The following is a 27627-nucleotide window of genomic DNA, read 5'->3' as shown; positions in this document are numbered from 1 at the left end:
ACAAAAGCCTGCTTTCCTTTTCATTTCAAATACATTTTGTTTTATTATGCTTATCAAAGATTTAAAAGACTGAACATGTGACTATTTCCACCTCTTCAGTTGGTAAGTATGTAGCAAAATTCTACAGTGGCTCAAGTTAATGGTATGTTGCTAACATAGTAGCAACTGAGATTATTAGTTTCAGATAGGTAATACTAATAGTTATCAGAGCACATACTACTTAACACGACCTATGTATGATTTATTCTGATGGTTAGTGGTAAATGAGTAGTGTAATTGGGAGATAATAGTATGTTTTTTTTAAAAGGGAGTATTGGTTAGGGCAAATGCTTGTTGCATTACTCAGTGATTAATTGTATTACTACCTGCACTTTTTCTTAAAAAAAAAAAAAATGCTATCCGTTCTGAGGTAAATTGAAATACGACTTTCCAGGAGAGTTCAGGGTTTTGATACAAATTAGGAATATGACAAAATGTTAGCATACTGAACTACTCTTTCAAACAGCAACTTGGTGAACAAGATACTGGGGGCAAAAAAAAACCACCCGGAAATCCTTTTGCTTCTTCATCCATGGGGGAAACATACACTCATCTCTCTTCAAAATATAACCAGAGAATGGTTTTTGAAGTATGTTGACAAGATCACCAAGTTAATATGTTCAGACTAGATAATGGGAGCAGGTTCCAGGATCTGAGAAGATAAAAATATTTTATCACTTTATTGACTGAAACAATGTTTCTATGGATTTAGATGAATGTGCGATTCTTTTTTTTTCCTCTATGTACTGCTTTTCTGTATACATTTTATAAATTTTGATTCTATTTAGGCTTTTTTTTTCCTTAAATCACAGATGTAGCAATTTACCTTTTTTTTTAATCAATCTTATTTTCAGGTGTACTTCTAGTTAATATAAAAATGTTAAAACTTAAAAAAAGTAAAAATTAATTAAAAAAAAACCCCAAACTGAAAACAGTTCACAGACCGAAACAGCTAGTAACATAAATGAGAGGTGGTAACAGTTGAGCCACCTAGGCAGGGTGAAAAGACTTGTTATAACATACAGTAGTGAATGTCGTATGGGTTTGGAAGTTACTGCTTGTACACTGAAGTTTGTACAGAACACAAATCAGTCATTTTGCCGAGAAGCAGAGTAAGAAGACTGAAGCTGGAGAAGGGAGCAAAAAGTGACATGGGAGCACACTGCAGAAGTTGTCATAGATCCTCAGTGTGGAACCCTTTTGAGTGATGTGTCTTCAGTGCAAAGATGAGCCCCTGCTCAAAGGAGCCCTCTTAAGTGGTGTTTTCCAATAGAACGATCTGGTTATACGACGCAGGTTGTAGTGTCTCATACTTTGGGATTCAAAATAGCAGAGATAGAACTGTAAATTACTGAAAATTAGTAAACAATGTGTTTGTGACTACATGCATTTGTTTTTCTCAGTCTTTCAGGATTCCTTTAAAAATGTTAGATTCTTGATTTATTGTAAACCTTTTATAAGACAACAGCCTATGGCACTAAAATCTATTCTTCTTGACTAACAAAGAAAGATGCCTCTGATGCATAATGAATCCGAGTGTTAGTTTTTCTTTTGACTTTGACTTTAACTCCATTGAGTTTAACTAGGAAAACAGAAAAGTCATTGCTTCAGCTTGGTGTGCCTGTCTAGAAAGAAGGGATGATACTGCTGCAGGCATGCTTTGAGCAATGGCTTGGGCATTTACCCAGTTCATATATCCCTGTCATAAAGAGTCAGTTTCTGTTCTTTTGAAGTCAGATGCAGGGATGTAGGCTTTCTGTGAATTACTCACAGACGAAAAGGGAAGAAAAAGTGTTCTGTCTCTTCTAAAATGGAATGAGAAATCTGTGCTGTATGTTTTCCTGTAATGAAATAAAGAAAGATTAAAATAATGCCCTAAATATGAGCAAATCATAGAGATTGTTGCATGCTGCAGTTAGGATCTGCTTTAGGAAAATAAAAGCTGAATCTAAAAGGATTTAAGTAGTAATGTTACAGACGTGAAGGTCACTTTATGTTATCTAAAGACTGAAAGAGCAAAATGTGTTTATTATAATTCACTTTCAAATTCTGCTCGTCCTCTATCTATCCATTTGTTAGCAGCTTGTCACAGTCTCTGTTTCCGGTCATCTTAGCTCCTATTCTGTTACAGTGGAAGTGTATGGCTTCTTGCTTTTCCAAAGAGTACTCCCTCCAAGGTCCAGCAAAATTTGGGAATGATTAATACTGTGTAGTGCATCCTTGATTTTCAGAGGAACTCAAAATAGATTAACTTCATTGAATGAAGAGAAATGTTGCTTGTGCTTTGGATAGATACTTTGCACTGCAAATAAAGCAAACGGTTCTAGATCCAGAGTTAATTAAAAGTAGGTTCACTTGGGTTTTTTGGTTTTTTTCGTAATTGATTATGAATTGCTGCCATTATCTGTATCAGTGTCAAGGCTTTGAGCCCAGATACTTATGCATATCAGACAACTGAGATGAAGAGAATTTCCTGTTTTCTGTATAAGCACAGAGTACAAGAACCAGACTTGGAAAGGACAAAATGTAATTTGTCTGCAACTTCTTGTCTAAAGATATTCTTGATAACTTTGAGTTCTTATGAATAAAAACTTGTGTAGTAAAGGATTTTATGGCAGAAATGCAGAAGACCTCTTTGGTTTTTTTGTGTTTAAAAAAAAAAAAAAAAAAAAAAAGTCAGTGCTAGAAGAAGTTTCTTAAATATACATAAAATAGCATCCTATCTATACTGTCCATTGTCTGGAATGCTTCCTCTTCCCATCCCACTGAATTCAAGAAGATCACAGAGTTTGCTTTTCAGACATTTGGCATCACGTACATTGCATGGGGTTTTTTTATTTTCTGTTTTCTCCTTAGGTCTGTACATATTAAATATGCATGATTTTATGTATGTGCAAACAAATGCTGACAGCTAACCGTAGTATCTGAGATGACACAGTTTCTGTTAGAGGTGTACTGAGCTAACTGTGGAAAAATGTTGAAGATATATTTGAAAGCCATTTGGTAAGATTAAGTCTTTGGTTTCATTTTTCTGAATCATTGTAAATATTGTCTTCTGGGATGACATTTTCCATCACAAATAATTAGTACACATTGAAATTCTTTTCAAGTTTCAGTGAGATCAATTCATCTGCTTCTGAGAAAAGAAAACAAAAGGGAAAAAGTGTTTTGTCAGGGTTAATAAAATAAATTAAGTCTTGTAACTTGTGCTGCTTTCCCCCCCCCCCCCCCCCCCCCCCCCCCCCTTTGGAGTAGAAATTGGTAAGTTTTATTAGAGTAATTGCTCTGTACCTGAAACTCAATCCAAACTTAGCGAGATGACCTCTGAAAATCTTGGTTTACCCCAAGGTTTTTTACAGTCTGAAAGCAAAATTCTTCTAGGTTTTTTGCAGTAAGTGCATCACAAGAACACCAATAAAAGAACAACACACTTCTAACAGTTATTCTTTTTGTCTGAAATAAGTTTTGGTGATACAACTGAACTGAAAATAGACTGTTGTCATCTTTTTCCATCTTTAGTAAGTCGTATATAGGATAGTCTATGTTGTTTCTACTGAGAAATAGCAGATGATGTACACTGCTTGTTTACGGCATTATTCACTTGCATTCCTCTGTTATTTTTAAAACTTGGTTTTCTCTAGTTACGTAGGACTTGGATTTAGACAACCTCCGGTCTCATGCTGCTTGTCTAAGTCAAGGCATAGGAGATGCCTTCTCTGAGAATGGAATCTTTTGTCTGTTTCCCCTTGAAATGGAGGGAATTTTCTGAGTGTCTGAGGTGGCCAATAGTTTTATTTTCAATCTGGAAATTGTTTTCAGTTATAAGTAATTAACCTGAATGTAAGGCTTGACTTACAAAGGCTGAGCAACACTTACCCATTGTGAAGAGCTACTTTTGAAATGTAGGCATCTTTGCCCCTTTGGGATTTTTTCCTTGGAAACAAAGACCTGCTTGCTCCTGTCTACTGTAATACATTAAATGGAAAGCAAGTTCTTCTGAGATCTGTTCTGTGATCAGCGTACCCCTAGAAGTTTCATGATGTCAAGTTATTCAGGTACTTGCTTCTTTGAATCATTGCAGTTAACTTTGTGTTAAAACTGCTTTGAGTTTTCCAGTTAGACTGCTAATGCAAACATATTCTGTAGGGAATGATTGTATATTGCAATTATGTCCTTACAGGTTACTCTGTGGTAAGCAAGTTTACATAAATGTGGTTTTCTATTCAAGATAACAAAAGGAAGAAAGTAATAAAAATAAGAAAATGGATATTTCAACTGCAGGACAGTTTGTAGGGAGAGCCTCTGCTCAAGAACTCTTCAGTATTTAAATCAATACAGTTTGAAAGACTCTCATGCAAGTTGATATAATAGCCTCTGTAATACTAATGATCAGTTATCACTTCCATTGGGAAACTGTACCAGTCCTAAGCATAAAAATGGTCATTTAAAATGTCTTTACTAAGCAGCACAGAATTCTACAGAACTAAATCTCGAGTAGATCTAGCTCCCTAAATGGTAATTCCATCTTTTTTTAAAAGGTCAGCTCAATTAGATTTTGGCAAGATTGAGTCTTCAGTGTCTCTTAGTATATTCATCAGGACACATTGGCTGGTAGTTTGCAAGTGTTCATGAGCAAAACAGGTTAGTAATACATTGGTACCAGTACAAATAGATTGTACTCATCACCGCATAGACAAAACACTCATGAGAACTGTGCAATTCTTTAAGCACTAGTGGCATGATATAATGAAGTTGTATTCCATTAAGCACTTGTATACAAGGGAGCAAAATGTCATCAGCTGAGTGTGGCTGCATTTCTGTGATACAACCTCATCTGTTCCGTCAACTAGTTTTGCTCTGATCAATAAGCAGTTTTCTGTGGCCTTTCACTACTGTCAGATGTCATTGAATGATGTAAATACACGTCAGAAACTAGAAACTTGACAGCTCACCTAGACTAAAGAGAGAAGCGTGGGAGGGGGTGTACTGCTGGGATAGACAGAAATGACAGCTGATGTCTGCTATGTATAAATGATTTGATATTGCTACAGACAAGATTTTTCATTTTCCATAAGCATGCAACAAAATGACTATGGCTTGTACAAGTCAAATCATTTAAAAAGACTGAAGAGGAAAAAAAGGCTTTTTATAGTACAGGACAGTGCTGAGCACAGTGTTTCAAATGGCCCGGTTACAAGTTACCTCTTACTTTATTCTTGTCTTTTGATACTAAATCTTTAGTTCTACTTGCTGTTAAAATGAAGGAAGATTAAATAAATGTTGCAAATGTTCTCCTGGGCAGCGTGCAATGGGTAAAATGTCTACTTATGTTAGCATACTCTTTCGAAGGATCAGAGAATTCACTTCTTCAATATTTCACCACAGAATCAAAAAATGGAAGAGTTTTGATTGGCTGACATTTTTTTCAGTTGTAGAGTAAAAAAACCTTCAAAATTGACAAGAGGGGAGTAAAGAAGAAAATAGTTACACGCCATAGTGGGGAACTGCAGCTGAAACGTGCAATATTTTTCTCACTTGAATTTTTTTGTTGTACTTCATGATTCCAATGAGGATCAACTGCCATAGAGTTAGTACAAAGACGAGAAAGCTTAGTACTACTCAGTATTTCATTTATAGCTGCTGCATTATGGTTCTTACACCGTGGAACAGGCTTTTTACCCAACTTTCCCATAAGGTATTTACAACACATTCCAGGCCACAATTTTCTGGGAGGAGAGGAAGTTTCTGTAATAGATGGTTGGGGATAGGTAAACATTTCAGCTGTTTGAACAAGAGCATGGTATTTGGCTTTTCATCTTGAGGGTTGGTTTAATCCTTCCTACGCAGCACAGACATCTTATCTTTACCGTATTTGCTACCGCATAAGAAGGAAAAAGTGATTTTGAAGAGAAAATAAATACATTACTAAAATGAAATCTTTTTCTAAAAACATCTGTGGTTTTGTTAAACTGAAGTAACACCTGCTGCTATTACTTGTAATAGCAATCTCACTGATACGAAGTTGCCGTCCAGCCTGCCCTCCTGGCCGCGGGCAAAACTGCTGAGAAGATGGGGATGTTATCTGTGTGTGATGGTGCGTGTGTGTGTATACAGGTGTGTAATGAAGCTACCTATCTATCGTACCCAGTTGAGTCTCCGCCACCTTGATAATATTATCGTGCTTTAATCATGGAATTGTCAGAGTTGGAAGGGACCTCTAGAGATCATCTAGTCCAACTCCCCTGCTAAAGCTGTTTATATCCATTAGATAGAATCGTGATTTATATGAAGAAAAACTCGAGGGCCCTCAGATTTGGTGCTGTGGTTCCGCTCTGTCATGCTTTGGGCCTGTGCCCTGTGGCCAGTGCTTAAGTTACCATACTGGAGATTTGGTATTCACTGGTCACTCGCCATACTGCCCGTGTGTACCAGGATGTCTCAGCTGAGAGACCTGCTTTCAGAGCCGGAGTCACAATTCTCATTGCCTTCTGGAGTCCTCAGTTTTGACTCTCAGGTTTTTCTGCATCTCTAAGGGGTTTTCTACAGGACTCTCAAACAATAGTTGTCCTCAGCTGTAAAACTTAGACCAGGTTTCTTGAGAGGGGCATGAATCTTGGTTAAGAATAGCCAACCAAAACCACTCTAAAGTAACTATATTCCCTGTTTTCTCAGACATCGGGTCTTACTTCTACGTTTCCTTTGTATTGTTAATGATTTGGTGTGACTTACCTGTGTGTTATGTGGAAGGAATGGCTAGGTGCTGATCTACATTTCTAATGAGTACAATGGAAAGTAAAGTAGGTGATGCCAAGTCATTAGTTGCTACTTTGCTAGCATACTTGGATTAATTCACTGCATATGATGAACTATTGTGATGAAAGGGAAACTGCTGGAAAGCTCTGTGCAGGCTGATATTTATTTTAAATCAGAAAACTATTGCAAGTTGATTTCTAATTTGACTTGTGAACTCACTCAGAGCCAGTATTGTTGCCTTGCAGATGAGAAATATTGCCACTCTTTCTGATACTGAAAATGACAAAAATGTTTTTACAACAATGGTAGCGTGTGTAGAATAATTGTTCCAAAAACAGAGTGGTGTCAAGGTGTAAGTATTAAGCAGGACTTTTGTTACTTGACTTAATTGTGGCCAGGCTGTTACCCACTTTTTTGTGGGGGAGAAAGGTAGGTAATTGACTTGTGGGGTGGAGGAAATCATTACGCAGAAGGAAAATACTCTAGCTGAAGTCTAGTGTGTCTGAACTCAACTATGTTGAAAATGGTTGTTGAAGTTCTGTAGAAGCTAGCAAGAGGGCTCTGCTGCAACTTAGTGGTTTCTTGTGGGATGCTTTTTAGGTTTAAAACAATCTACTGCATATTTTCTACCTACTAATTTTCGGGGTTTTTTTCACAAAATCACCCTTCTTGTACTTTGAATACTTGATTGCTAGTACTGGCAAGTGAGATTAGATATCTCATAGTCCAGTATAAACCCTCCAAATATTGTAACCTCCAGGATAAATTGAAAATCCCCAAATGAAGAGGGTAAAATACCATTGTTCATAATCCTGCGCTTGGTATCATATTTTAAAAATTCTTTCTAGAGCTATTTCTGCAACAGTTCTGCAATACACTTGCAATTATAAATACACTGCACAGTGATGTAAAGATTAAAACTAATTTGTGATAACAAGGAGTGCTGTGGTTGCCCCAAACATATACTGATCATAGCAATTTTCCATACCATTCTGGTTTATCTCTCTGTGTATTGCATATATTAAAGTAAACACATAGCTCGTTTTTTTTTTTATTTATTTACAGATTTTGCAGTGTTTCTGTCACTTCAACTTCTTGTTCCTTATTAAGACTTCAGAGATACAAACCAGTAGCTCAGTAATTGCTTTCTTGAATCTGCCTTTAATAATTACATTTAGTAAAGCTGTATCGAAAATTAGAAAGGCAGAGACTAATGGAAAACTAGATTTTTCACTGAATTAGAAAGCAAGACAATCCATATATTGACAACATTTCAAGTTGAAACAGATCAGGAAAACTGTTTTGGACTGTCTGTGCAAAGAGGCAAACACAGGCCTGATGTGCAGTGGCATCTGCATTTTATACAGGCAGAGAAACTATAAGCGATTTCATGTAAATAGGTGTCTTGAGAGGGGACAGTACAAATCTGATTTGGAAGCAAGTCACTTGAGGTTTTTTTAGTCAGAGAATTTCTTTTTTTCGCATTAGCAAAAAGTCTAGAAAGTACAACTTTTCACTGATTAAAATACCTTGAAATAGGAGGTGGGGGGAAGAGGAAAGATGTGTTAAGTTCTTATTTTAGACTGGACCATAATCTGTGAAAGAATGTTTGTTGAGATTGGTATGACAGAACTGTGAGCCAGCTTGTATGAAGGGGGTAGAAGACAGAAGATATTGGGTCATTGTTTAGTCATTACTGTGACTTTTCACCAAAAAATCAAGGCATTTGAATTCCCATTTTAAGAAAGTGAAAACATGAAAACTATTTTCAGACTTCTATTCCTGATATGTTGAATATTTTAAATACCTCTTACTAGAAACAGGCAATGTATTTATTTATTTATTTATTAAGCACAGTATGTTCATTAATAAATGGATGCTTTGTTGTACCATAAAATTAGAAAAAAAAACCCAACCAAACAACCAACTTTAAAATGTCTACAGATCTTGTAGTGTGAACAGATCATCTGGCAGTTATGTATTGTTGGTTGGATATAAAAACTTGTGGTTACAAGACTTGTATTTTAAATGAGGTTTATTTACTATTCTATTTCCACGGATTTCTGTTTTAATGTAGTAACTGAGATGTGCTGTTGGTAAAGATCATTCGTGTATCTTTGTGTCTTTTGTGGTGTTTTGAGATTGCTTCAGTTATCCTCTAATTAGACACTGTGCCTCTCGAAGGTTATTTCAATACCTTCAACATTTTTGGACACCCTCATTTTTACCCGACAGTACGGTCCCACTTACATGCCACACATTTAATAATAGTTTGCTTTGACAGCATAATGCTTTCTTCTGCTGCTTTTTAGGACCTATACACAGGCCTGAGTCTTTGTGAGAATTGGATTGATGTGTATCAATAGAGTATAGCTCCTGTGAGATGACACCGTGGGCCAATTTAAATGACTATGGAAAAAGAGAGTTTTGCTTATGTAAATTTATACAATTTATTTCTTGGATATTAAATTCATTTTACTTAAAATTTCTGCTGAATTTTCAATTTTCAGTATGTTTCATTGAACATAGGTTTGAAGGCTGCTGAACATAGAAAAGCATTGATCTTCTCTTACTAGAGGCTTCACCTTAAATCTTTACCACATAAGATAGAATTTAAATAGTAACTTCCGTTGTGTTACATACATGTATTATTCAGTATGTAATCTTATGTGCATGATTGATACATGTTTGTAGTCTGATAAACTTCTTCATTAATCCAGCAACTTTTATGACATATGAAGAGAGCCAGTTGTTGCTAGTTAGCTTTTGAACCTTTGTTGGGGCAGTGCGCTACACTGTTAAGTGATAACAACAAAAAAGACACTGTTAGATCACCAGCAATCTGAGAAATTGCACTCTTGTTTGTAGAACCCATAAAAACTAATATTATCCTTGTTTGGAATGGAGATAATGAATGTATAAGAAAGCACTGCCAGAATCACAGAGGAAATGGAGAGAATCACAAAGGTGAGGCATGCTTGGGATTCATTCTTGGCTCTCTGGAATTGCTGTTTGAGCAAACCAGCATTATTTGTAATTTAGGAAGGATGTTGTCAATTATGAATAAATTACTGTATGAACAGTGACTTTTAGACCTGCTTTTTTTTTTTTTTTTCTGTACCTGGTGGGAAAGATGAAAGGCTCTTAGGAAGAGAAATAGTGTGAAGCTAATTGTCTCCCATCCCGCCCACCTTCTTCAAAATATCGCAACAGGATCTTCACAGAAACAACAGGTTCAGCATATCGTCTGATAAATGAGAATAAATTTAACTTCTCAAGGTAGTTACTCTGCATAGCTGAACGACAAATTGCTGCTCAATAACATAAAACTGTATGAATTTGTGACAGAGGAAAAGTTGTGAATATATAACTGGACCTTCGAACTGTCTTCCAAAAAACAAGCACAGAAAAGGAAGAAATTTTTTTTGTGTTTCTAATTTTCCTCCTGACTTAGAAGGAGCTTTCATAGGATCATGGAGTCATTTTGGTTGGCAGGGGCCCATGGAGGTCCAGGCACCCTCCAACTCCACCCCTGCTCTAAGCAGGGCCAGCATAGATCAGATTGCGCAGGGTCTTGTCCTATCATGTTTCGAGTTTCTCCACTACCTCTCCCTGCCCCAGTGTTTCTCTAATGTAGACTTTCTGATTAAACTATTAAATAGGCCAGATTTGGCAGTAGATCTGGTGTTAGTCTTATTTTTCTAGAAAAACTGAGTGAGCTTTGCACGCAGTAATTTTTCCATTGGTACTTTTTAAAAAAATGGATAGAAGGAGATTTGATAGAAAATGTTGTTTTCAGTGCAAAGAAAGATCTGCGAACAGGATTACACATTTTACAATATTTATTTATATTTCTGATGGGTAGAATTTTACAAGCTATTTTGCAGATTGATGTGGTGATACATCTTGGGGGAAGACTTTTCTAAAACCCAATGTATTGGGTAATACGTACATAAAGCAACAACTGTCCAAGAGCATTCAAGTCCTATTTTTTTTTTTCTGAAATTATTTTATAACTGCTATCTTGTGACTGTAAACTACAGTAATACAGTAATACTTCGCTGATGATACCAAGTTGGGTGGGGTGGCTAACACCCCGGAGGGCTGTGCTGCCATCCAGAGAGACCTGGACAGGCTGGAGAGCTGGGCAAGGAAGAACCTCATGAGGTTCAACAGGGAAAAGTGTAAGGTGCTACACCTGGGCAAGAAGAATGTCAGGCACCAATACAGGTTAGGCGTGGACCTGCTGGAGCCAAGCTCCGAAGAGAAAGATCTGGGAGTCCTGGTAGACAGCAAAATGACAATGAGCAAGCAATGTGCTCTTGTGGCCAGGAAGGCCAACGGAATCCTGGGCTGCATAGGGAAGAGTGTGGCTAGTAGGTCGAGGGAAGTCATTCTCCCCCTCTACTCTGCACTGGTGAGGCCACAACTGGAGTATTTCATCCAGTTCTGGGCTCCCCAATTCAAGAGGGATAGGGAACTACTGGAAAGAGTCCAGCGAAGGGCAACAAAGATGATTAAGGGATTGGAGCATCTCCCTTATGAAGAAAGGCTAAGAGAGCTGGGACTCTTTAGTCTGGAGAAGAGAAGGCTGAGGGGAGACCTTATTAATGCCTATAAGTATCTCAAGGGTGGGTTGAAGGAGGAGGGAGCCAGACTCTTTTCAGTGGTTCCCAGTGACAGGACAAGGGGCAACAGGCACAAGTTGGAACATAAGAGGTTCCACTCGAATATGAGAAGAAACTTCTTTACGGTGAGGGTGGCAGAGCCCTGGACCAGGCTGCCCAGGGAGGTTGTGGAGTCCCCTTCTTTGGAGATTTTCAAGACCCGCCTGGATGCAGTCCTGAGTAGCATTCTCTAAGCAATCCTGCTTCAGCAGGGGAGTTGGACTAGATGATCTATACGGTCCCTTCCAACTCTAAAAAAAATTCAGTGAAATTCAGTATCTTTCTTTAAGACCACTACAAATTCTATCAGTCTTTACTGTTAGAAATGTTATGTTCAGTTTTAGTAGGGCGTTAGAATTTCATGTAGAGTTAGTGGTCAGTAACTTACAAAGTTAACAAGTAATATAGGAATAAGAAAATGTCACCCTTTTAACACCAGCTGTTTTTTGCCTACACATTTTAATGAATTGACTTGCACTATTTTCTGTGGTCTTAAAGAATAATTAGAGGTGTTCATTCTACTTAAAAATCCTCCACTAGTTTCATTCGGTATTTGTTAGTAATTGCAGTGATTAAGAAGTTTTGAGGAAAATAACTTTTTTCCTTCTGTGTTTCAAGACTACCTCTAGTATGAATGCTATTTGATGATTTTTCAGTTACATAGTGTTAATGTTCACCAAAAACACTGGCTAGAGCAAAATTCTGCAGTGGTTCATGGTTTTGCAGGTTAACGTCTTTTTTTGAGACTTCTCTCATGAGGTAGAGGGGCAAAGAGATATTTTTCACAGAGAGTCTCTTTCCTCAGGTAGAAAAATCAATACTGCATTTTGTGGAATAGCTCTTCTATTTCCTCCTCCACCTCTTTAATATACCCTAGAAGGAGGAGTTGAAAAATGTTGGATCTATGTGTAGAAAACAGTGGTCCCTGCAGCAATACCACTTCTCGTGTTAAATCAGCTAGATGCCAGCACCGGCAGTGCATGGAGGACTTGAGCGTAGGAGATATTTGTATGCACTTGCCAGCTTTGAGGGGGGTGGTGGCATGGTTTTGGGCAGGTTTTTTTGTTGTTTGATTTTTTTTTTTCCCCACACATTTTACATGCAATCCATATTAAAAAGCCTTCCTGACAAAATCAGGAAGGAAGTGAGTAAGTACCAGGGTTGGTTTATCATGTCGTGAAATAGGGACCTGTACAACAGTATGCGAGGTAGGATGTGTTTGGTTTCTGCATGGGTGTAAACACATTGTATGTCTCTGCTTGGCATCCACTGCGTCTCTGGGGACGTGGGCTTTTAACCTCTGGCCTCTGAATTGTGCCCAAGTAGATTTTCCTAGGAAAAGCATGAAATAAGTTGTTCAGCATTGCAGATGCATTTGGATTTTAGATCTAAAGTTTCCAAAGTGACCATGATGTGACTATTTGCTTTAATCTTGAGGCCACACTTTCTGTACATACAGTTTTCCTGCATTTTAAAATGTTTTTTAGTTCTTACATGGAAAGAGCCCATAAGGACATTGTCCTTTGCTCATTTGTTCCCATGATCCTGGCAATCTGGCATGCTGAGCTGAGTGGACACTCAGTGGGGAAAGGTAGTGTGTGACTGACCGCTGCAAGTAAGGGATGCAGGCAAATATGCTGGGTTACATTGTGTGAAGAGCTTAAATTCACAGTAATTTTTTCTTAATGTTTTCCCCTTTTTCTACTTTTTACCCCTGATCAGGTGACTAGGAATGAAGAGAGGGGAATATCTCATTTGGATAGGTACTGCCTCAGACATACGACCAGGGTACACGGAGCTTTTAGTCCCTGTTGTAGACTTATAAACTAAAAGGCATCTGAGTTTTTATCATCAAGCTGCCTCACCAGCAGTGGAGGAAGGGCGAGGGATACCATGTGTTACCAATGGGTTTTCACAGCAAGCAGATGCAGTGACATACGTTTCTGATTCGTACATGACAAAATCATGCATTCCCTTCAATGTTGCAGGAGCCAAAGTACTTCAGACTAAAGACCCTTCCCCTGCTCTTCCTTGGCCTGCAGTATGGTCTTTTCAGCTGTTGTGCCTCTGCACAATAGTGTAGATTCCTGTCCAGCATCTCTTTCTTACAAGAACTTAAAAAGGTCCTCCAATCTTTTTTCTGCTCCCTAACATCATATCGGCTCCTGAACTGTAGAAGAGTATTCTGTAGGCCTGAAATTTGCTCTAACTTTGTTGAGATGCCATAAGCTTTCAGTCAGCGTGGGTACACTGTAAAAATACCAGAGCACCAGCAGTGCTGATACCATCGGAGAACCTGCATTATGCACGTTCTGTGCAAAGTTTTGTGAGGAGTTAGGCTTTTTTCCAGAAGTTTATGGGTTTGCCAAATTTGCCTCCCAGCTGTCTTCCTGGTCGTCTTGTCCACATCTTGGGGGACTTTGTGTGAAAGGGTTTGAGTTTTATTTTGGGTTGGGTTTGGGGTTTTTGATTGGAGTTTTTTGGCATGGGTAAAGTAAAATATATTTTTCTTCAAGTGTGTGTTTGGACTACCTGAGCTGTAACTTTCTAAAAATATTTTCTCTCTGAATCACATACCTGATATGGAAAATCTAAGCCCAAAAATTAAAGGTTGGCAAAACTATAAGTAACTGAGAACAGCCTTGTAATGGAAAATATTAGATTATTCTAATTACTCCTAGCACTGCCATTAACTCCTATAATATATTTTATTAAATTAAGTCCACCTCAGGTCCTCTTGAAATGTTATTGAGATGTTAATTAAAAATAGCAGTAGTGTGTGTGAGCTGCAGCATGAAACAGGAAGGTGAGGAATCAACTTATGCAAGGTCAATGTCCATTCGTTACCCGTTCAGTTTTCTTACCTGTGAAAAAGGTATGTGGATGAAAGAAAAGGTAATTAGGGACAGAGGCTGTACAGAAAGATGAGCACTTGCTGAGGCAGTTGGAGTTAAGATGGCACCTCATACACATACAGGATAAGGTAAGTTGCATTTTCTCTGCACTGTAAATAGAGAATGGCACTTTCTGCACATATGTAGAAGAATCAACTAAGAACTTAAAGCAAACTAAGCAAAGTTTACATTCCTTCTGCAGGCAGGCACTGGAGACACAATAATAGACCTTTAGTAACAAAAAAATGTTTGAAGAAGTTATTTATGGCAGTGTTTTGTGTGAATAGAAATGGCAAAAGATTTTCTATTCAGTACAAAAGGTAAGAACTAGGAAATTGCCGAGATTCGATAAGGTTTGCATAGGGGAATGAAGTTTTCACTAAGTTCATAATAAGACAAAAAGAAAATTTGAAGCTTAAGAATAAAGGAAGGAGTGATATCTCTAATGACTGTTATTGCTCTCTGTCATTTTTTTCTTGATAGTACTTCTGAGTTTATCGAAATTAATTTAGGGATTTATGTCTGTATGTATTTAAATAGGGGACTTGGTGTCTGCAGGTGGAGAACATCCAGAGTTTTCTAGTACAGTAAATGAATATTTCTTTACACTCCAGAACCCAGATATGAAGTGTGACTCTCAAATTTCAGGTAAAAAATTAGTTTATGGATATTGTTTTCTCACAGTGCTGTGTTTAGGAATCTACTAGCTTTTATTACTGAAGTGTTTAAGCCAAGTTAGTTCTTTGGTAGTCTGTGCTCAGCTGTGTCTTTAATTTTTTTCTTCTTTGACAAAAGACTGTCACAGATTTTTAGACCTCTGAATGATCCTTTTTCACTCTGATGCTTCTAGTTAATGTTTGAAGAGTTTTTGCACCTTGTGTAATCTTCACTTCCAGTGATAGTCATCAATAAAACATTTAGCACGATTTTCAACCACCTGTTTCTGGTCACTTTTTTTGCAGTATGCACGCTTTTATTTCCATGTTTCCAGCATCAGACTCAATTTATAACTTACTTAAAATCTTTCTGAAATGTGTTGGATACGTAATACTTTATCTGGCTGGATACACGTGCAGGCATGTAATTACTTGATGTTTGCCTCTTGCAGGTGATTGAGAGGCCAGTTGCACATTAACATAATTCTCAATGAGTCAATTTTCATTGTCTTTGAAATGATAAATATTTAATTGCACAACCAGTGTTCTCTGATACGTTATTCAATCTTGTATTGCAAAAATTGCTAATAGTATACTTTAATTATATATATTATCCTGGATATTCGGTCGTATTAGTGTTTCTACTGCCTTTGAACCTATACAATATGTTGACATAATTGCACTGGATGTAGTCTCCATAAGTGTTTAGATGTTGCCTTTTCTCAGATATGAGTGTTTGAGTCAATTTCTGTGCTGCGTTAGCTCTTCCACTCATACCAGTGCAGTTCTACATGAAGTCTCCGTGATTCACCTGCTTGTTGTGTTTTATACTGTAACTCTACGGGGAGCAAATTTTTCTCTCTTCCCTTCTGTTCAGGTCAAATCTGAACCCTGCATGTCTCTGAACTTCACACTCACCCCATTCCCTTTTGTGGGATGGCTGCCCTTCGCTGGCTGCAGCTCCTGCAGATGTAGCCAGGACAGAGCCAGGCTGCCCCCCTCGGCACTGAGCTTTGTCCAGACTTTGCCACGAGTTTTGCAGCTTGTACTGCCCACGCTGCTGCAAGCACTATCTGAACTAGTTTAAATCTGGCTCAGGAATATCTGCGTTCACTGTGACCACCAAGCCAACTACAACATAAATGCTCTGTTAGTCACAGCATGTAAATTCAGAAGCTTAAAAACTTAAATCTTAATTTGGCCACAATATTTTGTTATTTTTGGGCTCTGTTTGTGATAGCTGCTTTTGGATTTTCTTCAGTAGTTGTGCTGAGTTTGTCACTTCCATTCTCTCCATCTTCCCTACACGTGAAGAATCATCTGGTTTTCTGCAGTTGGATGTACTGATAACCACATCCTGGTAACCTGTTTCAGGTCTTCTCTCAGTCACAGAAGGCTTAGTCCAGTAAGAAATGAAGCTGCCTCATAGCTTTTTGAGCTTATTTCCTCAGCCTACTTTGAATTACCATTCAAAGTAGATTAACCTGGCAAGAGAAACCTTTGGTGAGCAGGATGGCGTTCTTTGATAAATTGGTACTCTTCTTTTCAGATGCTTGCTGATGTTTGAAATAGTGCTGTCAGTTGCATGTAAGAATAACACAGATTGCAGGCAGTAGCAGAGGTAATTAGGTTTCCATTTTGGAAGGCAGGATGATGCTAATTTAGTGAAAGTTTGGGTGAGTTAACTTCCTGAAAGGATGTGCCTGAAAATGTTGCATGCATCCTGACTGCTCATCTTCATTAGTAACAGAGTAGCATTTGAATCCTCCATTTTGGGGCTGAACACAGGCTAATCCCAATATTTAAATGTAATATATGAAGGATCTTTGCTAAGCTGTGCAGACATTTAGAAAAGCAACCTCCGTTGACTAGTTTGACTACTGCTCTTGAAAAACGATTTGGATGAACTACTTATGTTGACAGGTAAAGAGAAGCAGAGTTTTCTCAGATGGATTAGTGCAGAGACTCTTAATAAGAAAAGATGCAGGGTGGATGCACAGTATTTCTTTCCCCTGGTATTTACTCACCGTGAAGAATGTGGAGCTGATTTTTAATGGCTTGTGTATACTGTAGCTTGACTAAATACTATTGGGTTTCATGTTCATATATGTTTAGTTAGTAAGTAGCAGAGGAAAAGGCTAAATTCACATGCAATGGAATATGAGACAGTACAAAGCCAGCTTTTCTGAACTGTAATGCTCATCACCCTGCTGCTTGTATACTTTTTTTAATGTGTTTTTTGACACTATTTGACATTTTTTTTGTAAGCAAGACATCTGTGTTTAGGAGGGCTTAGGTGGCCTAGGTGCTCTCCAGACGGCAAATACCAGTGCAAACAAAGTTAACACAGACTGCAGGTTTCTAGAAAAAACATAGTCTTGTGTATAACTTCTTGCAAAAAGGTGTTTCTTGCAGGTAGTTGAATGCAATATGGGGACACTTCCATTGTGGTTAGGACCCACCTCCTTGAGACGTGAGAGGACTCTTTGTAGACTGTCCAGATAAAATAGCAAATGATTTTGTAACAAAATAGAAGAGTCCTTATATTTCATCAAGCTTAGAATGCCTCCGTTTCATGCAAATATACTTTTGCCATCAGTTTTTTTTTGCAATATTCAGTTTTATCCCAATGTGCTATTTCTATTGGAAAGTTAATCTTTTTCATAAAGAGGCTCATGTTGGTTCTATTAGTAGAACACTTCCGATAAGAGACATTGAGATGATCCAGATGGACAAATAGAGCAGAGCAGGCTAATTTTTTTGTCTGTGTAACTGTAGACATTAGCATGTGTTAGGAACTTTTCCCTTTTTCAGTAAAAGACCAACACATTTTTCCTTAAGTTCTTAAAGAAGTTAGCCAAGTAGGTGACCACAGTGAAAACGAGTTTTTAAAAGGGTGTCATCTGTGTAACTGTTGTGCTCTGCAGGGCTAATAAAGAAAAATATCAAACGCAAGTCATATCTCGCAGCTTCTTGATTTGGTTACAAATTAGATTTCCATAGTCAGTGTTTTGCTGGCAAGGGAGAGGCTTTTTAGCTTGGAAAGCCGAGTAAGTTATTTTTCAGGAAATGACAGAGAAGTTCCTATGGGATTTTATGAACCATGTGTTTGGAAAAGATTGGTTTAAAGAGAGTTGAAAAAATCAGAAAACTACTTACTCTTATATGTCAGCTACTCTTTCATTCAACAGTGACAGCTCTGTAGAAGCCTCCCTCGAGCTTCCCATGTTGTAGGAATTACAAAACTGTCTGACTGGGTTGCAGTATAAATTGTTTTACTGCCTTTTCCTCTATTCCCTAAGAAATATGACATACGCTTGTCAACGGCCACCTTCAGAAGAATACCCCGGAGTCCTGTGCATGTCTTTTGTACGTAATTCCTACCAACACTGTGCCATTTTTTGGGTGGAGGAGGCCCATGCTGCAAAAGAGCGTAGGAAAGAGAATATCCTTAATTATTTTGTAGTATTGGTGGGAAAGACAAACTGCATGCTGAAAGGCTCTCAAAGAGACTGTAGTCTGGTTTGGGTAGATACTGGTACCAGAAACACTGTTAAGTGTCAGTGAAGAGATAGCTTTTGCTGTAAATAAATGGCTGAAGGTAACATAAAATTAGTAAGGAGGCTTTTGAAATAGGAGCCATGTTTATAAGAACTTGTGCTTCTGATTGTTCTTGTGTACACATCTTGTTTTTAGTAATGAAGGTCCAAGTTAGATTGCAATAACATGGCGTTTTAACAGAAGGAGTGAGTGAAACAACGTACTTGTTCTCTCAATATGTTTATGTCACAGTAGAAAATGTATTTATTGCATTATAAAAACAGTAAGGCTGCTTCTCCAGGCCAGGAGAGGTCAGGTAACTGCTTCACATGGGCTGGAGCTTTTGGGAATATTCTCTGGAAATCCTGCAGTGAATGTTTCACTTCTCTTACATGGTCTTTCTCCCTCACAAACTCTGGACAAAGCAATATCGTAATTGCATAATGTCAAGCCTTGATTTCCATAGTTAATAGAACTGTACTTTTTTTCTTGTGCTGTGAGGTAATATTGTACATTGTAATTGGGATTAAGTGAAACAGTCTGATTTCATATAACAGACATGACAGTGCTTGGGATGGGGGAAAGGGGCTGTTTGTAGGTTCAGCTCAACTTTTGAGCTGACTTTTGGTAAGATACACGCATCTTGCAATGGATAATGTAATGGATCTGAATCTCTTTGGGCCCTTCAGTAAAAGCGAACACTTGTGTGGAGTAGAGCTGTACTGCTGGAGGTCAAAGCACAGGCACAACAGCAGTTGCCCAGGTCTGCAGAGAGGCAGCAGTAGCTCTGGGCCCATTGCCTGCCTGTGAGGACCAGTGCTCTAAACATCTGTGCTGGCTGAGCAGCCCATCTGCAGCTCCTGCTTTCTCCCTGCTCTGGTGGCCATCAGAAAAAAGGGTTCAGCATGTGAGGACTGCTGCTAGGAAGGATGGATGGCTCTCAGCTCTGTTCGTCCCCCTCCCAACACTCTGATTACTCTCAGTTTCTAGTACCTACTCTTTTGCTTCTTTTCCTTTAGTGCCTCTTATAGTCACTTTCATCCCTTCTTTGGGACTCAGCAAAACCAAAAGGATCAAACTGAGCTTTTTAGGAGCTGTTCTGCTTTTTACTTAGCTGTGACCCAACTTGTTTCCCAGTTCTGCAGCAGCAAGGGGTCCCTTTCCTTATGGGAAGACTGTGTAGGAGCTTGTATAGGTGCTGCTTGTGTAGAGTAGGGAGAGCAATTGCTACAGGGAGGAGGCAAAGATGTGACTATAAGCAACCTACCTAAGGCACAGAAGGTCGTATTTCAGCAAGTGGAACACGGTGGGGATAACCCAAAGTAAACAGTGGGTGCAGGATGGGAGAACTAGTACTGAGGGGAATGTGGTTGGAGAGGAGGGAGAAAAAGGGAGATTTCCCTTACCTCATGCCTCTGTGACCCATGTCAAGCCTGTCTCTGCACCCTTGAGCTGCCCTGTGCCCACTGTAGAACTGAGTTTTGCTGCCCCCCCTTCCAAAGGAAGAAGTCAGAATAAGTTGTTCTCATTTGGGGGATAGCAAGATTCAGTTTTATCAAGGCTGCTATGAAGTTTAAGTTGGCTCTGAATACCGTCGTCTCCGCCTTTGCTGTGGAGGGCATTCAGAAGTATGGAGCATTGCCATGAGGCACTTACACCCCTGAGATGCTGAATTGCAGCTGCAGCTACATGCAGCTCTGATTAGCACCACTACCCAGTGCTCTTACTGATTCTGCAGACTATCATTTTCGCCTGGATCAGTTGGATGGAAATAGTTTTAAAGTCATCTTTTGATCTCTACTCCATCCTGTGGTCTTGTTCTAGTCATAGTACAACTGAGACAGAAAATGTGCCATTGTCTGAACAATAATGAAACACTAAACACGTGGAAATCCTATTAGTGTTTCATGGACCGTAGCTGTCATTTCATTTGCTCTGGAATTCCTTCCGTACAGCCATGACAAAGGTTTAAGGTTTAGTTTCTTGACACTTTGAATGCATTAGCCGTTTGTCAGACAAAAGTCTGTCAAGCATACTGAAGCACCTAAAGGGATGTATTTATTTCTGTAAGTAATGTATTAAATAGAATTAGCGTTGGTAAGCTTGGTCTTGAGAGAGAAAAGCACAGTACTAGAATTTTGTGGGGTTTTATTTCCTGGTCAGTGTTAGACAAATGTATCTGTTTTTTGTAAACTTCTCTTTTTCTGCTTCTGGTTTTTGTATCTCCTCATTCTAAACAAGGCTGCCTAAAATCTCTTTCTCAACTGTAATTTTTCAGAAGTTTATATACTTTGCAATTAATTTTCCATTTATAAATGCACTCAATATGATAGTATTAATTTACCATAATTATAAACTGTGTGGTTAATGTAATTTCCATGAGTGAATATAAAAATGCCATCTGTGCATTTCTCAGGTAACAGAAAATGAAGCTGAGAAGTTATTATTCTCACTAGTTTCCCTCCCTACCCCTGGTCATGTTTGTCATTCTTGTCTGTGTTTTTTGTTAAACTGATAATTCTGGGGTTTTGAGACAAAGTTACTTGGGCTGCATATTTCCCATCAAATAAAAGATGTCCTTTTATATCCAGTGTCAGCATCTGACATATGTAAGAACTGAAGGAGGGCAGTATCGGTGTTATTTGCCACGCAGTCCTTGATGTGCACTTAAAACACTGGTGGACTTACAGGAAGGTATGGGTGCTTCTTGTATGTCTTGTTGGTTCTTTTTAAATTCCATTTGTGCTCTTTGTCTTGGAAATTAAGTGATAGAGTACCAGTTGTTTGCCTGTATATAATCCAATTTTAGTTATTTTGTAGTACTGTCCAGTTTCTGCAGCAAGAAGAGAAATGTAAGTACTCTTGAAAATAGTGAAAAAGGATCATTCAGTTAGGGGTTTGCTAATGGTGAGAAACTGATAAATTCAGGAAAAATGGCAAAATTAGGCATATTTGCTAAAGTAAGAAAATGGTTTCCAAGATCTGAATATAACCCATATCTTTGGAACAAAATGGAGGCAAAGAAGAGAGGCAAAAAAGTTGTTTGTTTGTTTAAATATCACATGTTCATCTGTTTTATAGTCAAACTTGAAAGTCTTTACTATCTTATTAATGAAAACCTTAGGAATTCTTGAAACGTTTCCTTTACTGGTTTGATGGTTATGAATTGCAGCTGCAGATCTGTAATTCTGCTAGGCAAAAGATCATCATTATTCATACTGGTATCCAATCCGAAGGTGTTTGTCCCATACATTATTCATGTGGGTTAAATTCTGTTGGAAAAATTATTTTAATGGATAATGATCTTCTGGATTTGTGCAAACATCATTGATAACTTTTCTGGTAGTAACCAAGAAAGATGGGTCATTTCTAGTTCCAGAGTACTTGTAAAGAATTTTCTAATTGGTGTCTTCATATCTATGGTCCCTCATGCCCTAGTCAGGATGAACTGCAAATCTTTCAGTGCAGTGTAATTTCTGGTATTTCAATGACTATGGGAAAAGCATTTTACTTGTCTTATTCAGTGATTAATTGTTGCATTTTTCATTTAACTAACTGTCACTTATAAAAAGTCATATGTCTTTTTGGAGTTATCTGTTCATAGAACATGAACATTTTTACAAGAAAAGTAATTTCCTTGCAGTGTTGCATTTTTTCCCCCATAGTTTTTCCGTCTTTATTTTGGCACTTTCATCTATGTTCACCAGTTTCCTTACATTGTTTTTCTGTCAGTGCCTGCAGTTGCTCAGTTCAATTTGTGTGAGATTTGTCTATAGCTATTTTGAATCCATGAAAAGATCCTATCTCTCTCATAAGCTAATGTATCTTTCTGTCTTTCACACAAAGCCATGTCGTTAAATGAAATAGTGGCACAGAAACTCACTTCTGTTCTTTTAGTTTGCTCTTGAGAATTGTGATCTGGTAAACAGTGAGGAGGCAAACCTGGAATTTATGCTGTCTAAATAAAGTAATATAATAATACGAAGTTCATGAGCACAATATCTGTCATTTCTTGCATTTCTGCTTTGTAAGTTATTTGTAAATCAACTTAGTATTTAGATTTACATTAAACAAAAACATATACAGATTTTCCACTTGTGTATTATGAATTGCTTTGCATTTGTGAAATACAAGTGACGCAGTTAGTAGATTAGAAATCCCGTTTGCAGGGGTTTGTTTTCAGACAGTAATTTTCAACTTCATACAAAGCAGATCTGTTGTCCAGCTGTGTAAGTTTTAGATGGCTGCTAAAGCTAGATCCAAGGGCTCTGGAAGGGTAGAAGGCAAACTTAAAGCCTCTGTACTGCTGCAAACAGTTGAAGGTGGTAAAGGTAGCAGATTTGTGGTTTTGGAAAGAACATCACTGTCTAAAACCACGGAAGATGTGGTTTTCTCTTCTCATGTCTTGTGCGAAAGTGACCGGCAAATATATTCTTTATTGTTATCTTGTTAGCAAAAATTATGGAAACTAATTAAAACTTTGCTAAGATTACAAAGGAGGCTGAATAAATGCTGCATGCTTTTTGGTGTTCTGAAGCCATTTCTGTAATTCCTTAACCAGTGATGGGACACAAATCAAAATAGATATGTTCTTTGAAAGGAAGGTCCACAGAGGGTTTGGTATTTCCTTTCTTCCCCATATTCCAACTGTTCTCCTTTATGACAGGTTTATAGACTTCAGAGGGAAGGATGTTTCTCTGAAGTTGCACATATGTATGAACTAAAATCAGAATGGGACTGCACAAGCCAAGCCATGATTCACAAGAAAGTTACCTGTCAAGAGAGTGCTTACAGCTGAGGCAGTAGCCCCTTAGACTTCTCCGAATTGCTTGGCAAACCCTGTAGCCAACAGAGTGCTAAACTAACAGTGGTGCGGAGGCTCTTTGCTGACTGAGGTGTAAGTGGGTGTTATGAGTTGATCATAATTGCTGGAGATTCAAAGTTAATTCAAATCTGTTGCAGCACCTTAACTAGTGACTCATGGTCACTTCTAACTTAACTAGTTTCTTATTCTGTTATGCATTCTTCCCATGAAGCTACCCTTGAAACTACTTCCATGCAGTGGCTTTCCTGTACAAAGCATTTTGTTCCTTGCAGAACTATTTCTTTCAAACAGTGTGTACAATAATGATGTAAATAATGCTTTTCTCTCATATCGTTAGAATGTTAAGTCTCAACTAAAGAAAAAAGCCTACATTGATTTTTCTTTTTATGTGGTTCTCTTTACAACTCTGAACTTACAACATATTCCTAAGGGTGCCTTGGAGTTTTTTCATGTGTAGAGGAAGATTGTTTAATAGCCAATAGCTGTTCTCCCAAAATAGTCTAAATAGATGGGGGGGGGGGCGGAAATCAATGCACCCAAATAAGGTCATCTGCTCACAGTGATTAGGACACGGAAATAGTCCTTTTCAAAGATGTAAAATGTAGCACAAGTTATTTTGATGGATTACAACGATCTGAACTGATTTTGGTAATGTAAACACTGGTGTGAAATGACTGCAGTCCCATCCATACTGCATTCAAACAAAGGTAGACGTATTTCAGTCTGGATTAAATAAAATGCTGTCTGTTTCTAATGTGGTTTGGCTAGCTGGTGAAAACCATGGCATTTTGACCTGTTTGAAAGGCAGGGTCTAGTAGACAATAGAAGGTGTTTATCCAGCATGGTTTTTATATGTTTGCTCTGATCAATGCTAGCTGGGTATGATGTGACAGAAACCCCTTTTTTCTGCATTCAGGCATAAACGCTGTTTGCAAATATATTTCAAAGAACTTTTTATTTGGCCTAAGTCTTTGGTCTTGATGTAATCATCTGTCCTGAACATCGTGTCTCATTGTCCTGGAAACAATTATTTCCAGCATTTTCTGAGCAAAACAGAAAACAAAGAACTCCTAGATAGACCAAGCACCTTTTCTGTATGCTTTTCTGCTGATCTTGTCTTCATTTAATAGACCGTGTTTTCCTGAGTACTTCACAGTATTTCTCATCACTTGCCCTCAGAACTGACCCAGTGACCTAAGAATCAAGAAAATGTCATGTTAGTGACTACTAATTAGTGGATCCAGAGAGCTTCTTCTCCTGGCCTTTCAACCTTCCAGAGGCAGCAACAAAAGCTGTCACATGTATCACACAAAGAAAACAAGCATTTGCAATATTTGTGGTTGTTTTTTTTTTTTTTATTTATTTCCTAGTGTATAGATAGTAGCACAAGCTCAATTGAGACTACAGATTAATTTGTAGGTTAGGAGGCAATTAACCTATGATACAGTGTTTGTATTTATTTCTGCTTTTCCATGCATAACATCCTGCATCTGTTACCCAGTGTGACTAACACACGTGTGTGTTAGTATGCCGTATTGTGAAAGGGAAACATAATTAATCTTTATTTATTTTCTCTCTTTTTTTTTTTTTCCTTAGCATCCTTTGTTTTAATCTTTTTTTTTTTTAACTACTTCAAAATGTATTAAATATTTCTGAAAGGGAATATTTTAATGCTTATTTTTTAATGTACAGTATGCAGTCCGAGCTTAATTTCTCTTTTTGTATGTTTGTTGAACAAACTTGTTAACAGAAGATTCAGCCATACTTCCCGTTAATCATTGTTGTACTTCTGCGCCTCCTGAGAGTCATCATGGTTTTTTTGAGACCACCTCAAAAATTAAATGACCGCGGCAAAGCGTGCAGTCACAGCCATGTCACAGAACTGTTTGTGCAAGTACATTAATCTCCTTTTTATATTTATAATTTTCAGGTCTTTAAAATAGAGGTGCTAATGAGTGGAAGGAAACATTTTGTGGAGAAGAGGTATAGTGAATTCCATGCACTTCATAAAAAGGTAGTGATCTCTTTCTTTATAAGATATAACTTTGTTTTGTCTTAGTTGTAATGTTGTACTCTTTCTTGAAATTGTTACAATATATAGTTTATCTTAAATACATCCTGTGATTCATGTCTCTGGAAATGAGTTCCTAACTCACTCAGTTTCTTCTCTGTTTTGTGAAAAGGGATGATGGTTTCTCAGATGTTACTAACTCTCCTTTCCTTTTGATTATTGTTTACATGCTGTATTGCTAAAATGCTGCCTGTAGTATGTTTTTCTTGTAAAATCACAAAATAAGACACAATCATATAGCAAATAAATACATTTTTGGTATTTAGCCAGTTAGGCAAATAATTTTTTAATTCTGTAAGTTGCGTTGCTTACCTGCTGTATGTAAAGCTGAGGAAACAACTTGTATACACCAGGAAACTAGAAATGAAAAATACAGTGCAGACCATCTCACTCAGCTGCTCTTCATACAATGAATGTGGTATAAAATACCAATCATCGTACTAATATATAGAAGGGAACTCAGTACTTTCAAGATTGGTTATCCTCTAATAGTTCTTTAAACTGTTTTGATCACTGTTAAAGGAAAAGTATGATTTCTCCTCTCCATGCTGAACTGGATGCTGCTATATAGTTATGCAGCTGAAAGGCAAGTTTTACATTTTTTCTGCCTTATGGAAGCCAAGTATTATGAAGGAGAATTCTGGAAAAGCATTGGAGCCCATTGCCAGTGGTGGGGCTGCAATGAAGAGCTTCAGTCCTTCATTCCTAGGATCTGGGTCAACTGAATGTTTATTGGCTTGTAGCTTTCAGTGGCAGTGCACTGTGTGTGCACACTCAACTTCTTTGGTGCTGCTTGCCTTCACAGGAAAAACTTCCTGTGCAAACGACAGAGTGGAGCACGGGCGTTTACAGCTCCTGCCACTGCAGCGGCCTTGAATCATCTCAGAAATCATTTCATTCAGGGAAGAAGCATTATCCTGGTGGCAGAGAGGATGAATTTTGCCAGCCCTATATGGTGCATGGATATAAGCAAACTCATGTGAACAAAAGGCAACTGTTGACCCATTTGTGTGTTAGCCCTCAAAAGTCCAAAGAAAAAGAATAAATTTTGCTTTACTGCACTGTAATTAAGATGTGCCAGTATTTCTAGCCTTTTTGCTTCTTGTCCCAGTTGTGGGATCAGCTGCCACTTTTTAATACACATTTCCTTGTTTACTGTTTTAATTCTGATATGTCTCAGATATTTTCCCCCATATGTTTGCATTGAATATGATACCACATGAGCAACCATGTCACAATCAGTAGTACAACTCACTCGCCCACCACCAAGCCTTGCCATACATGTGTACTTTATTTTACATATAAGAATAATCCTGCTATTGAAAATAAAGCAGGTGAGTAGAAATTATACAACTAAATAAGTTAGGAAACATTAAGAGGAGAAAATTAGGACTTATATGCTTAAAGCACACCCTACCCAAGTATACCATCTCCTGTGGTTAGGTTAGGTTAGGCTAGGTTAGGTTAGATTAGGCTAGGTTGGAACGGAATGGAATGGAATGGAATGGAATGGAATGAAATGGAATGGAATGGAATAGCGTAGAATAGAATAGAATTAGAATAGAATAGAATTAGAATAGAATAGAATTAGAATAGAATAGAATTAGAATAGAATAGAATTAGAATAGAAAAGAAAAGAAAAGAAAAGAAAAGAAAAGAAAAGAAAAGAAAAGAAAAGAAAAGAAAAGAAAAGAAAAAGAAAAGAAATTTCAGTTGGAAGGGACCTACAACAATCATGTAGTCCAACTGCCTGACTCCTTCAGGGCTGACCAAAAGTTAAAGCATGTCATTAAGGCCATTGTCCAACTGCCTCTTCAAAGCTGACAGTCTTGGGGCATCAACCACCTCTCTGGGAGGCCTGTTGTAGTGTTTGACCACCCTCTCAGGAAAGAAATGCTTCCTAACATCCAGCCTAAACCTGGTGTAGCTTTGAACCATTCCCATGTGTCCTGTCATTGGATCCCAGAGAGAAAAGACCAGCACCTCCCTCTCCCTTTCCCCACTTCAGGAAGCTGCAGAGATCAATGAGGTTACTCCTCAGCCTCCTTTTCTCCAAACTAGACAAATCCAGAGGCCTCAGCCACTCCTCACAGGACATGCCTTCCAGTCCTTTCACCAGCTTTGTTGCCCTCCTCTGGATGCATTCAAGGACTTTCATATCCTTTTTAACTTGTGGGGCTCA

The 27627-nt window shown here is 38.0% G+C and overlaps 1 protein-coding gene across 2 annotated transcripts in view; it reads left to right on the top strand.

Annotated features, from left to right (window-relative positions):
- Positions 1-27627, top strand: part of SNX24 (sorting nexin 24) — a 95638-nt gene that overhangs the window by 22019 nt on the left and 45992 nt on the right. The window contains exon 2 of one of the 2 annotated variants that reach the window (XM_074166238.1): positions 25305-25388. The exons of the other annotated variant lie outside the window; for it this stretch is intronic. Coding sequence (XP_074022339.1) covers positions 25305-25388 — 84 coding nt within the window. The remainder of the gene's footprint in view (positions 1-25304; positions 25389-27627) is intronic. 2 annotated transcript variants of the gene reach the window in all.

Source organism: Numenius arquata, chromosome Z, assembly GCF_964106895.1.
Source record: "Numenius arquata chromosome Z, bNumArq3.hap1.1, whole genome shotgun sequence".
In the NCBI taxonomy this organism is placed as follows: Eukaryota; Metazoa; Chordata; class Aves; order Charadriiformes; family Scolopacidae; genus Numenius; species Numenius arquata.
This window is presented reverse-complemented; position numbering and strand designations above follow the sequence as displayed.